The sequence below is a fragment of the Hemibagrus wyckioides genome, linkage group LG08 (assembly GCF_019097595.1).
Source record: "Hemibagrus wyckioides isolate EC202008001 linkage group LG08, SWU_Hwy_1.0, whole genome shotgun sequence".
Lineage (NCBI taxonomy): Eukaryota > Metazoa > Chordata > Actinopteri > Siluriformes > Bagridae > Hemibagrus > Hemibagrus wyckioides.
The window spans coordinates 25,764,376-25,778,978 of NC_080717.1; the positions used below are offsets into that span (position 1 = coordinate 25,764,376).

Sequence of the window (14,603 nt, forward strand, 5' to 3'; positions counted from 1 at the left end):
AACAAAGAGCTCCCAGTCAAAACCAGGACTGACCCTAAAACTCAAACAAAGATGCCCTGAAATCTTCTGGTAGCTCCTTTGTTGACGATGATGGACAAAAGAAACTAAATCCCCTCTCGGTAAACAAAAAAAAAAAAAAAAAAAAAAAAAAAAAAAAAAAAAAAACCCTACCACAGTTAGTGATTGTACAAAAGCTCACCTGACATTCTGAAAGTAACGGGTGGCAAGTTTATTTACTCTGAAGGGCTGCTCCCCCTGAATCCACCCACATACTTGTAGCTGAATGAAGAAAATAGCTCTTGTACACCTCATGTACAAACCCACACACAAAAGGCGCATTACTGTAGGCAGGGCGTGTAAATATGCTAAGTGACAAACTCATGAAAGCCGAAAGCCTTCCTCGTAACATAATAATCCATCCTGCTTTTCAGCTATTCAGAACATAAATCTCGCGAGGTGAAAGTCTGTGTTCCGGCTGCATTCCAGACCCGCTCGGCTCTGGATACGAGGCAGGCGGTGACTCATTCCTTGGTTTACCTTCACTGACGTTCTCAGATGCTTTCGGGTTAAACACTAATCATTACGCTACATTTAATTCATTTATTTAGAGAAATAAATAGAGCGAGAACTTTAATCTCATCTGAAAGATTCAAATCGATGTTTAAAAAAAATAAAATCAATCAATAAAAAAAATATTTCTTTGTTATAACGCTTCGTTTCGATCCAGACGATGGCTCTGACCCCGGCGTCTAACAACTAACAGCCAAATAAAGGCAGGTTTCACGTATTACATTTCCTATAATACTTTCAAACCTGATTTACATGCGTTTCCGTGCTTAGCAATTACCTGTAACTATTATGCAAATGAAGTTTCACCGCATACCTACTGTGTAAGATGTATATTGTACATGAAACCATGCCATATATACAGGCTCTGTGTCTGCAAGCGTGCGGTCTATAGGCTTAAACCTAACACCATTATAATAATCAAAAATAATTCTAGTTCCACCAATCGCATTGACCTGATTTATTACGAGCTGCTGGTGAGAGGGACGAGGTGAGTGGAAGCTGTGACGACGTTTCCACCATTTCGGAATTGTTCTACACAGACTCCAGTGCGCTCAAAACGACCCGTGATTAAATCTGTGCAAACAGTTTTTCTTAAGGAGCCGCACCCACCGGATTCCTGCATGAGCAGTGCCGAGTTGAAAAGGGCGAGCTTGTGACGTGGGTTGAGATCCAGCGCGCGGTTGAAGTTCCTCAGGGCTTCTGAAGGATCCTTCATCTCGATGTTAACGATGGCCAGGTTGTACCACAGGTCGGCGTTGGTACGGTCCAGCTCTAACGCGCGCAAGTAGGCGTCCTTCGCCTCGCCGGGCTTATTCATCTTCAGCAGGAGTTCACCTCTGTACAGAAGAAATACGGAGATATTCTCAAATGGCGGAAGGGCTTGAAAGATCACATTAAAAAACCCACGTTCTATGTGTTGTTTTTATACGTTTATAAGAGATGTTTTATAATGCATCGGGAAATAGTATAGTAATAGTTTCCTATAAGGGTTTTTATTCCTTTTATACCACAGCAGCCGTTAAAATTTTTCATGTATTAAAGGTTTTATCCATTTTTAGGTACGTTTAAAGCCTGTTTAAAACAAATAAAATAAATGTTACAGAAGTCTTTTACTTCTGACTGTTAAAGAGCACCGATACTAGAGACTCCTGTTACTATAGAAACGCTAACTATGAGCCTTAGAACTGATTAGAATTACAGTGAGAGCTGCTGTTACAGAAAACAGACCCAAACCTCCTGACCAATCAGAGTCGGGAATTTAACAGCATTGTGGTAGAAAAAGGTGCTTGGTGTCACTTGAATCATTTTTTCTTATACAAATAGTAAAACTGTACGTTTGTGTCAGCTATAACTCTCAGCACCCTCAGCGACTGGAGTCAAGAATCCTGTCATGAACATTAAAATTCACGTCAGTGCCAATTTTAAAGGCGACTGATGACCGGAGGAATGAATTAGGTCTGCTTTGCCTTTGAGCATCATCCCTTTCTCCTGTTAGCCAACGGAAAGCTCTTTGGCTGATTCCCAAACACCATTTATCCCATTACTGACAATTTCCAATTTCAGGAACTTTTGCACATGTGCCAAAATGTCTTTCCTGCACACGTTCACGTGAGAGTAAATTAAGCTGTGGTATGGAACACGTGAACTCGCGTGTCGTCACGGCCCCGTGCCGCTCACCTGCTGATGTAGGCTTGTTTGAAGTCAGGCCTCATGCTGATGGCTTGCCTGTACAGCTGGTCTGCTTCCTCCAGCCGCGAGTCGTTGGCTCGGATCAGGTTTGCTAGGTTGATGTAGACGTTCAGGTGGTTAGGGGCCACGCGAGTAGCATACTTTTTTCCTGGAATAACCTGGAAAGAAGACAAATTGCTTGAGGTCATGACGCTGGCTAAATACCAGGCAGCACACTGCATGAGGAAGGAATAAATCACAGAGGATTGAGCTGTTACAGGAAAATAATCAGTGATAACACTATATTTATTCATTTTTTAAATGTATTTATCTACTTACTGAACGACAAACTGTACATTGTTATTCAGGTGCTGTTACACATAATGCATAATGCTTTTTTCTAAAATTCAAGGTGCAAACTTGTCTGGTTCTGAGGATCTCGGAAATCTTTACGGCTCTACTCTTTACTCCTGACAGTTACAAATCCCTGAAACCTCCTTCCGTGAATAATAAACATCTCCTGACAGCGAACTTCACTGTGATTGAGACAGGTGTGTGTGTGTGTGTGTGTGTGTGTGTGAGAGAGAGAGAGAGAGCGAAAGAGAGAGGATCTCAGAAAATTAAATATAAAGGGTATAGACAGACAGAGAGAGAGAGAGAGAGAGAGAGCAAACGAGGTATAGACAGAGAAAGAATGAGGTACAGACAGAGAGAGAGAGAGAAGAAATCCAGAGGATCTCAAATCTTTACAGCTCTACTCTTTATTCCTGACAGTTACAAATCCCTGAAACTGGAGACTCCTTCCCTGAATGATAAACATCTCCTGACCTCACTGTGATCGACAGGAGAGAGAGAGAGTGAGAGACAATGTGTGTGTGAGAGAGAGAGAGAGACAATGTGTGTGTGAGAGAGAGAGAGGTATAGACAGAGAGAGAGAGAGCGCCCTGGTTTTGTTAGGTTGCGATGTGTTTGGGGAATCTCCGGTGTGCTGTTCCTATGGAAACGACGTCATATCAGGACAAGCGCCGCTATCATAAACCTGTCTAATCCTCACTTCCTGACAACACAGACGTCTTGCTGTAGTGGAAGACTCGTTTTTATGACTTATTTTTTTTTTTTATATTTAAGCTCCGGCTGTCGAATAACCATGGCAGCAAATGAACTAAAATTTCTATTCAAGCGTGAATTCTAAAATGGATTTCATTTAGAATTAAAACTCAAGCCGTTCAGAACAGATCAGAGAGTTGATATTCACACCTAGAGGATTATCTGGCCCTTTGTTTAGGCTTTTATTATTCTCGTCCTGCTGTGTGCATTGTACACTGTGTGTGTGTGTGTGTGTCTTGTACTTTGGCTCTCTCTATAGTTCTTTGCATCGTATGGTTTTTCTCAGCACCTGAACACACCATTAGGCACAGATAAGATCGTTAATCATTAAATCTCTTTTTTTCCCCCTCAAGTTATCATAAAGTGCCGTGGTAAAACCAGTCGGAGAAGCTGAACGGTTAAAAAACAGCACACAAAGTTCTCCGTCAAGATTCTATAGAGGCGCGCTCTTTCTTTCTTTTTTTTTTTTTTTTTTTGATATATTACAACCCGTGGCAGAACAAGAGGCCAATGACATTAAGACGGGAACAAAGGCATGTCTGTTGTCATGAGAATTACACAATTAGCCCAGTTCTTAAATCAGTCTCTCCCACGCCTTTAAGCGTAATTTCTGTGAGGCCAGATTTCCCAACTGATAGGGAGGAATACATTATTTATCCTGGAGGAAGTTTTGTTTGTTGAGGCGCTTGCCAAGAGCCTGCCCATCACTCACTACACTGTACACCAAGATTTCTGACAGAAACTTTTCTTTTGGCTTTTCCTTCCTTCTCCTGCTCCGACGTGTTATTAAACTCTTTTTACAATGAGATAGATGATGAGTTACGGAAAATCGGCATTCACTTTTCCGAACCAAGCGTGGGCTTGACTCGGACACCTGACGTTTACACTTAAGCGTCCTTACACAGAGCGGATCTCATTGTATACAACTGAACAATTGAGTGGGTTAAGGGCTTTGCTCAATGGGGACCAGCAGTGGCAGCTTGGTGGAGCTGGGATTCAAACTCACAACCTTCTGTTGGAGTTGTCCAACACCTTAACCACTAATCTACCGCATCCCTTAACGAGACGATCCAGAGACGTTGAATAAGTGAATCATTTGTGTAGGATTTTCGCCTCGACACAATCCAGCACAATATGATAACGAAACATCTGGGAATTTTTTTCCCTCCTGGTGAAAAAAATCTAAACCAAAAATTTTTATTAAATTCTTAGCATTGTTTGATTCAGCATTTTACAGTCGTGTGCACATCTGGCTTCGGAGTGTTCATAAAATTAACCATAAAAACAAACAAACAAATACAGCATGGCGCATTTTGCAGCACTAACCTGCAGGAGTGTGTCTTTCATTTAAAGCTCAATAGCAGTAAAGCAGTCGGTCTATAAAGAACGCCGATCTTAAATTTTAAACATCTGGTAAACATCCAGATTTCTTATTGTGTCCAGTAATATTTATAACGGCTATAACGCTCAAAGGGTTTGTTTAATTTATTATCTAAGACAAAGCAAGAAGCCATGGAAGAGTTTGTTCCAGAGGGGACGCTAACTTTCAAGCTGGGAAATGAAGCCTGTTTGTAACGTGGCGCTTCTGATCTTTAACAGCTTTGTTTTCCCCAATAAACAAACATCCTGGAAAGATTCGCCTCGTACCTGTGGCATGAGAGATTTGGCCACCAGGTACGCCTCTTCGGCTTCTTTGGAGCGATTGAGGTTCTTGTACGTTCTCCCGACGTTCATGTGAGCGCCGATATCGTCTGGAAAAGCAGAAGAGAAATACAAAAATCAATAAAACATCCTTTTCGGGCGGGGGTGGTTGGGGGTGATAACATGGTGGCAGATAAACAGAACAAAATCTGTGTTTTTGCAGCTCGGTGTGAAACTGATAACGCTAAAGCGGCACCCGTGAGCCTCGGCGTTATGAAAAGCAAACTGAGAGCAGAAATATAGAATCTTAGAAAAACAGTGGGAGGAAAAAAAAAAAAAAAAAAAAAAAACAGGCGATGAAACGCTAACCAACAACAACAACAACCCCGGACGCCGTGTAGGAAAGTGGCTAATGTGTGTATACTGGCAGCAAAGGAGCTGCAAAACTTTCGCTACGTTCTCAGATAGATACATCTGAGCGAGAAACCGTGCTTTTCTAACGTCCTGTGAACTTTTCTTTTTTTTTTGGACGATGCTGGATCCTGTTCGCGAGCCACGGCGCTAAAAATCATAAGAGAGACAAGCTTCCAAAGACAACAGCACGGACGCTTGACGTTGTCTGAGACGATGTTTCATTGAAATTAAACTGCATGAGAAATAAACAATGGACTCGGATTGAGGATGTGATATGAAAATTAATAAATAAATAGATAAATAAATCAGCTGCTTTTGAGAGTTTGGCGTATCGGTGTCACGTGACTCATACCTGGTTGTACTCTTGTAGCCTGGAGGAAATATCTGAGCGCTCGCTCATAATTGTTCTGGTTCTCCAAAGCGTGTCCGACGTTGTTCCAGAGCTTGGCGTTGTTCTTGTTCACCTGTGGAAAGGTGATTTTATGAGTAAGGCATCAAGGCTGAATCAAGGACATGGCTTTATCACGAGTAGGAGAACGCTGCTTTAAAGCTTGCTGATGCACAAATGACTAGCGTTCATCAAAGTGAGAGGAATCACGCGACATGGTTTAGGAGTTTATCTAAAACAGAATTGAGCGAGTGCGCAACAAAAAAAAACCAAACACAAGCACAATGACTTGCTAAATGGTACAATTGTGGAGTGGGTGGAGATGCCAGATAGGCTGGTTTGAGTATTTCAGAACCTGCTGCATGTAAAGACTCAACAAAACAAAAACAAACATCTAGTTATGTAACACTGGGTTCTACTTCTGTCAATCAAGTAAACGAAGTAAAGACTTTTCAGACTCATGAATCTGGACAACCTTCACGTGTTCCCCGTCCTGACGTTTCCTGTACACTCCTGCGACATGATTGGCTGATCGATTAGGAACTGAAGCGTTTTTTTTCCCACTTTATACATATTACAAATATATACTAATGCGTCTTTAATTACAACATCACTGATTTATAGCAGTTGCATTGTTAATGCTAGTAATTAGGGCGCAACTTCTCAAAATATTTGAAGAGGTGCATGATGGGAAAGTGTGACTCGCATCATAGGAATCATCTACTGTTTAAAAAAAAACAAACAAAAGAGCCAAGTAAGGATGTTTTAATATAACGAGCACACACACACGCTGGCGCTGACAGCTCCGGATCACATGACCAGCACGTTACAGTGTATGATACACGGTTACACGCTACAACCATGTTAGAAGTGTTTTGAAAGATCTTTCTTCAGTTTCAGACGAATCCGCTCTGTGCCCCAGAGGGAGGGTGAGGGAGCCGGGCGGTTTAGCAGACTTTGGAGCTCTATTTCAGGATAGAAAGGAAATTTTAGGAAGACTTTGGATGTTCAATCAAATTTATAAATGTAGTTATTCATTTATTTTTTAAGACAGACTTAAAAAACTATTTTTTAAGTTTACAACGTTAAACCCGTCTTCACAGCAATTACTGGGATTTTTTACAGGGCAAAAACGCACGTCTTTTTTTTTCGTCATTTGTTAATAGAACGGATTGGTGAACAGCGTGAAACAGCTTAAACTCCCACTGTTAAGCTTCTGCCTTAAGGAGCTGCATGTCCAATTTAAACTCAGATGAGAATGGTCTTTTTCTTTAAAAATAAAAAAGCTTCTGGATTTTTCCTGTCGACTTTGCACCTCGCGTGTCATGAACCCAAAATACACGGCGAATCAGTCGAATCAGAGTCAGATTGTGTTTTACGGCAATCATCCCTGGGTATTCACATGGAGGCTGACCAACACCACGTCTCTCACATGTGGTTTTGGTCATCTGCGATATCGTCGTGTCCTCGACGAGCTGAAGGAACCGCGCTGGAAAAGGGGGGAAAAAAATGAAAAATTCTAAAAGCGTGCTTGGGAAAACCTCGTCCGGGGCTGCTGCAGCCAAATACGGACATGCGGTTTAAAAAAAAAAACAAAAAATCATTTTAAAAATATGAGGTTCTGAGGAAACGTGTATTCCTGCCAAGTATATAGTGTGATGTCTTTACTTTCAGAAAACGTACATTTCTGCAAAACAATACAGGCATGATTTAATTTATGTTCCCTTGGCGTCTGTCAGCAGACATTACGGTTTAGTTTAATCGAAATGTCGGCCACGTTTTTGCTCGGAACGACGGAGAGGGCTTAGCCGTTCGACACGGGCAAAGAGTTTTAATGTTTGTGCTGAGAATTGGAGGCGGAGCCTGACGCCGATCTTGCTGTTAATCAATAAAAAAAAAAAAAAGATTATTTCCTTAACTCTTTACCATTTAAATGTACAAGCTACTATCGAGTCTTTCAAAAGAAATGGAATGAAATCTTTTTTTGAGAACTTTGAGAAAGAGAGTATAATAGATAAAGTCTACAGATCTTGCAGTTTCTTTTTCTTTTTTTTTTTTTTTGACAGAAAAATTCATACTTTTAGGGCAGAGGTGAACAATGTGTACTCCGACTCCCAGTCCCAGGTCCTGTAGAAGGTCTTCAAAGCATGCGTGATTAGAAGAACGCCCATAAACAACCAGGAGACTTTCTTCAGAGTCCTAGAGGAGGGAAAAGCAGTTGAATTATACACTCTTAGGTGCAATATTTTAATAGTGTTTTATTATCTAGAAAATGCCTCTCGTTGTTAAAAACCACATGAATCAACCACACTTTTGAAAAACAAGTGTAAATTTCGGGTTTGGCGATAGCCGTGTTTCCGTGCAGACGTTTCTTTCCCCCCAGAATGCATTGCTTTGTTTTTTGGGGGGGGGATAAATCATCAAATTAAGTGGAAAACAATTAGTAATTTTAAGAAGAGAAGTAAATAACCAGGTTGCATAAGTATGTGCACCATAAATATGAGCAGGATGTCCCTCTAAAACAAAATCTTACCATTGAGGCTGCCCAAAGACCTAAAGCAACATTTGCTGCATCTGGAGAAAGTGGTAGCTTAAAGTGTTGATCAGAAGGTTGTGAGGTCGAACCTCAGGACCTCTAACCTGCCACTCATCCTTAACCCTCAATCAATCAGTTGTATAAAAATGAGAAACGATAAGGCCTCTGCCGTAAATGTAAATGACATGATCACTTTCTCATGAAGAAGGGCTGAGGGCAAGAAGCCTTTATTATCACAGCACACTGGAAGTCTTTTCTTCGCATATCCCAGCTGAGGGGGATAGGGGTCAGTGTGCAGGGGCAGCTATGACACAGTGTCCCTAGAGCAGGGAGGGTTAAGGGCCTTGCTCAATCGCCCAACAGTGGAGCTTGTTGGTGTTGGGGCTTGAACCCCAATCCTCCAAATCAACAACCCAGAGCCTTAACCACTTGAGCTACCAAATGAGATGAGTAAAAGAAAGAAAACCCATCCAAGCTAAACTGAATAACCTCAAACCATGTGGCACAATGTGTTATGATCTAATGAAAAAAATCCCGCCATTCCCAATGGTGGTGGTAGCATCACGCTTCAGGGCTTCTTTTAATCAGCTCTATGGATGAAGAACTCAAAAACCAGTGGATTTTAGTGCAGAAAATACCCTGATGCACACATCCACATCAACAGAGGAACGGCTCAGACAAGAGCTATGTTTTTGAAAGGCTGAGCCAGAGCACAGACCTGAAACCTACGAGAATCTGTGGGGTGACCTGCAGCAGGCTGTGCACAGGAGATTCCCTTACAATCTGATGGGTCTAAAATGTTTTCACAAGAAAGAGCAGGAAAATCTTGGCAGCAGAGTCGAGATGAAAGACACCGAGTGGTGAAATCAAAATCATATGGTAGTTTAGGGGTGCACATACTTATGCAACCAGGTTATTGGAATCTTTTATTCTTCCTTTATTTTTCCCTTAAATATTTGACTGCTTTTTTTTCCCCTTTACTTAATTTTATTTAATACGTTCAAAAGAGTTCTGCCGTGATTTATCTTGGTTTCTTCGTTTCACATCTTGTTCTTGGAACTTCACGAGTTTCCAGATAGGAATTTCCCAGAAGCCAGGTCTTTCCGTATCAGAAAAAATGTCAAAAATTTGCCATTTCTTGGCAAAGTTCTCTAACTTCATCCCACTACACCATCATTTATTGTTGTTACGTTGGTTTTTATTAGTTGCTTGTCCACTTTTTTTAAACTAGTTAAAATCTTCAGCAAATAGAATCAAGTGAGAACCTTTTCCTGTTATTTACGCTCGTAAACAAGTGACGGGTTTACCCTCGTGAAGCCAGGCTCCTGAAGCCGTGAGCCACCAGGACGCAGAAGCCCATGCTGGGGACGTAAAGCACACGCTCGGCCACCACAAAGCCCACGGGGAAGAAGAGATTGGACGCTGGGATGAACGGGAGGACGAGCAGAGAGAGAGCCTGAGGAAGAGACACGAGAGTCAACAATTAGTCTCAATCCTAACAGGATTATCGGCAGCTTATACACGCTTACTGATACGTAATCTTACAGCTAGGTGCTAGACGTAGACTACAGGTAACATCCTGCAGGTGCTGACAAGAAAATCCTAGCAGACAGAAAAGAAAAGGCGGGACGTCTCCACGCGGGACGAACGACACGAAGGAGGAAAACACGTACAGGATGAATTTATAAAAAGACACGAAGCTCTTGGTGAAGGGAAAAGCAAACAAACTGCGGTTAAAGACAAATTATAAAGTCGCCCCATTTCTCTGAAGCTTTTATTTCCTACTATTTGATGGCGGGAAAAAAACAAAAAAAACACAAAAAAAAACACATACACACTATATCTATCTATATCTATATATCTATATATATATATATATATATATATGTGTATATACATATATATATGTGTTTATACATATATATCTATATTATATATATATATATATATCTATATATATATATATATATATATATATATATATATATATATATATATATATATATATATATATATATATATATATATATATATATATATACACACACATATATATATACACACACACACACACACACTTATGAAATATATTTTTAAAAATAATAACACATGAAATAATCATTAGCAGTAGATTTATGACATTTCCCTCCTTTGGCCAGGGGAATTTTTCCGCATTTTTTCAGGTGTTTCCCATGTCACTGTACGATAAAAGCTACAGTTATACAGAAAAAAATAAAATAAAATAAACACTCACCAGACACAAACACTGCATTACTTATTATAAGAAAGCTCTTCCTATGCTGCTGTAAAGGTAACAGCAGGGTTTTAAAGCCTGTGCTCCAAGTAAAAAAAATCTAAATTTTATGCCCTATAAAAGTTTTTTTTTTTAATCTTTTACAGGCATTTAGCTTGAGCTGGTTTTCCATGTGTTTTCTTTGTTTACACAACCACATGTGTTATTTGGCTCTGTTTCTATCACTGGTTGTTGCCTTCATGTGTCATGATTAGTTCCGCATCGGTCAGTTTTTCAGTTTTCCATTTCATTAGACTGTGTACCCTGTGAACTTCAGTGCTTCGGTTTCATTTGTGGTTTTGATTGATGCTTTGCTCACGTTTCTGATCGCTGCTTTCATTGTGGACATCCTGTTTGTCTATCGCTTGACCTACTACGTGTTTTCGTGTTACAATTTGGGTTTTGTATAGTTACTGATACAATTAAAGACCAGCACTTTTTAAAAGTATATAGATAGTAAAAGTATACACACCCCTGTTAAAAGTGTGAGTGTTATTTAAAATAAATAAATGAATAAATAAAGTATAATTGTGTACTTTATTCAAGAAATCTGTGGAAGAGTCCATTAAACTTGCACACCAGTTACAGGTTTTTAAAGGGATTTAACCCTGGGCTCTAACTGGATCGTTCCAAAACTTTATCACTCTTTGCTGATTTGTTCTTTGGTTTTTCTTTCGTCTTCAGTTTATTAACAAAAGCCTATAGCCTTCGTGCTAAAACAGACGGGTATTTGGTGCAATCTGTTATTCTGTCCATTATAAATAGAGGGAGGGCTGCTTGGATGGATGGATGCATGCTTGGATCTAGGCTTGGGGGGGGTGCTTGGATGTATGAATACTTGGATGGATGCCTACATGGAGAGGTGGGTGTGTGTCTGAATGGATGGATTGATAAAAGGCAGCTGCTTGGACGGACGGACGGACTGACTGACTGACGGTTGCTTGGAAGGACGGACGGACTGACTGACGGTTGCTTGGAAGGACGGACGGACTGACTGACGGTTGCTTGGACGGAAGGACTGATGGTTGCTTGGACGGACGGATAGACTGACTGATGGTTGCTTGGACGGACGGACGGACGGACTGACGGTGGCTTGGACGGACGGACGGACGGACTGACGGTGGCTTGGACGGACGGACGGACGGACTGACGGTGGCTTGGACGGACGGACGGACGGACTGACGGTGGCTTGGACGGACGGACGGACTGACGGTGGCTTGGACGGACGGACTGACTGACGGTGGCTTGGACGGACGGACGGACGGACTGACTGACTGACGGTGGCTTGGACGGACGGACGGACGGACTGACTGACTGACGGTGGCTTGGACGGACGGACGGACTGACTGACTGACGGTGGCTTGGACGGACGGACGGACTGACTGACTGACGGTGGCTTGGACGGACGGACGGACTGACTGACTGACGGTGGCTTGGACGGACGGACGGACTGACTGACTGACGGTGGCTTGGACGGACGGACGGACTGACTGACTGACGGTGGCTTGGACGGACGGACGGACTGACGGTTGCTTGGACGGACGGACGGACGGACTGACGGTGGCTTGGACGGACGGACGGACGGACTGACTGACGGTGGCTTGGACGGACGGACGGACTGACTGACGGTGGCTTGGACGGACGGACGGACGGACTGACTGACGGTGGCTTGGACGGACGGACGGACGGACTGACTGACGGTGGCTTGGACGGACGGACGGACGGACTGACTGACGGTGGCTTGGACGGACGGACGGACGGACTGACTGACTGACGGTGGCTTGGACGGACGGACGGACTGACTGACTGACGGTGGCTTGGACGGACGGACGGACTGACTGACTGACGGTGGCTTGGACGGACGGACGGACTGACTGACTGACGGTGGCTTGGACGGACGGACGGACTGACTGACTGACGGTGGCTTGGACGGACGGACGGACTGACTGACTGACGGTGGCTTGGACGGACGGACGGACTGACTGACGGTGGCTTGGACGGACGGACGGACTGACTGACTGACGGTGGCTTGGACGGACGGACGGACTGACTGACTGACGGTGGCTTGGACGGACGGACGGACTGACGGTTGCTTGGATGGACGGACAGACAGACAGACTGACTGTTGCTTGGATGGACGGACGGACAGAATGACTGATGGTTGCTTGGATGGACGGACTGACGATTGCTTGGATGGACGGACTGACGGACAGACGGTTGCTTGGATGGATGGGACATGCAGCTGCTTGGATGGATGGACAGACGACTGCTGGATGAATATATATGGACAGCTGCTTGGAAGGACGGACGCTTGGACATATGGGTGGATGCATGGTTGGATTTAGGCTTGGAGGGATGCTTGGATGAATGAAAACTTGGATGGATGGCTGCTTGGATTTAGGCTTGGATGGATGGATGTTGGAATAAATGAATAGTTGGATAAATTTATTTATTTAAAACTTGGCATCTGTCCATCCCACTCCACAGCCCAGATTATATATTGGTCTGTCACAGGTAGAACATTTTGTCAGCAATTTTTTTTTTTTTGGTGATGTCACTGCAGTGCCCCGTTGATGACGGCCTTGAAACACTTTGGAAATTCTTTCCTTCTCCCTCTTGACAGCCAGATCCTGTACATGTCTCATGCTGTAAGCTCATTGCATCAGCAGCCAGATGAGACCAAGATGTCAGGAAAATCCTATACGTCCAGCTGATCTTCATTTGGAGCTCGTCAGAAACAATCCACTTTCGACAGGTGCATGCAAAGTATTTTCTCGTCCTGAGAACGATCACATGGCCCGTTACAAAAGAGCGACGCACTTACGCAACCAGTTTATTCGGTTTTTCCATTTCATTTATTTTCCCTTAAAAGGTTTCTGTTTTGTTTTTCACTGGAATTCACTCGCTTGCTAGATCACACAAGTGCATGACTAATATCCTGTTTTTGTTGCAGTTTTAACTGGTGTGTGTCGATTTTTTAAAAAATATTATTTTATTGTTATTATTAATATTATTAGTATATATATTCTGTGTTCTGTACAATACTTACTGAGTATATAAACTCTCACGAAACCAGTGAACATAAAGTCCTGTCAGCTTTCATTCAAGAGCACGAAACCTTTTCAGCCCATTTTTAGTTCTCACACACACACACACACACAGAGTGTAATTTCAGGGCCGGTTTGCATAACATTACACTGTAGCCGAGTTCACCATCTCTGTACCTTTAACCCGGACTCGTATTACACTCTGTATTTCTCACACTAAGTATTAGGGTCAATAGAAACTGCATTTGAGCCGAGCGATTTAGTAGAGGAAGCGGAAACAGAGGTTCTAAATCAAATCGGGGATTAGCGAAAGAAGTAGCTCTTTCAAGTGCAACAGGCCACGAAAAGCCCGAGTACTGAGCAGCGCCGCATTAAAATGCTCTCATTGTTCCTGTTCAGACAGGACTGCGCCGTTCTCAGGGCTAATCGCTGCTCAATTTGTGCGGCTTTGTCTGAAACCTGGGCCACGGGAACAATTAGAACACCACCACCATGAATAAACTAAACCTAAGTAGACGATTAGGGTCAAGCCAATCCTGTCGCAGGTCGAAACCTGTGCTTTTGATTGATTTCACTGAAATGAACCTGTTGCAGGAAGTGAAGAGAAAACACACACACGCACACACAGGGTGATGAATGGAATTAAAAGGTTTTTACATCAACAGATTCACTAAGAAAGCTCCACCTGGCATGCTTGCTTAACTCATTCTGATAAATAGCACATTTTGTTATGGCTGTCTGTTGCAAAACCTACCCTAATATTTTACCCTTAGGCACATCTGTTTCCCGTGTCCTCCCAAAATTTATACGTTTACTGAACTAAACGAAGCAAGATAAACGTTGTGCGTTTTCATTTTCAATAACCGGGTCGTTTGTCTAAGCGGACATCGCCTTTAAAGCAAATTGCGAAACGCAGGCTTTGGCGGCGACTTCAAAGAA

At 42.7% G+C, this 14,603-nt stretch overlaps 1 protein-coding gene across 1 annotated transcript in view; it reads right to left on the minus strand.

Moving 5' to 3' along the window:
- tmtc3 (transmembrane O-mannosyltransferase targeting cadherins 3) overlaps nt 1-14,603 on the minus strand; it is a 42,549-nt gene that overhangs the window by 3,180 nt on the left and 24,766 nt on the right. Inside the window, exons 8-13 of the mRNA XM_058397789.1 lie at nt 9,632-9,780; nt 7,867-7,987; nt 5,753-5,864; nt 4,993-5,096; nt 2,248-2,417; nt 1,180-1,406 (exon numbers count right to left, since the gene is read on the minus strand). Coding sequence (XP_058253772.1) covers nt 1,180-1,406; nt 2,248-2,417; nt 4,993-5,096; nt 5,753-5,864; nt 7,867-7,987; nt 9,632-9,780 — 883 coding nt within the window. The remainder of the gene's footprint in view (nt 1-1,179; nt 1,407-2,247; nt 2,418-4,992; nt 5,097-5,752; nt 5,865-7,866; nt 7,988-9,631; nt 9,781-14,603) is intronic.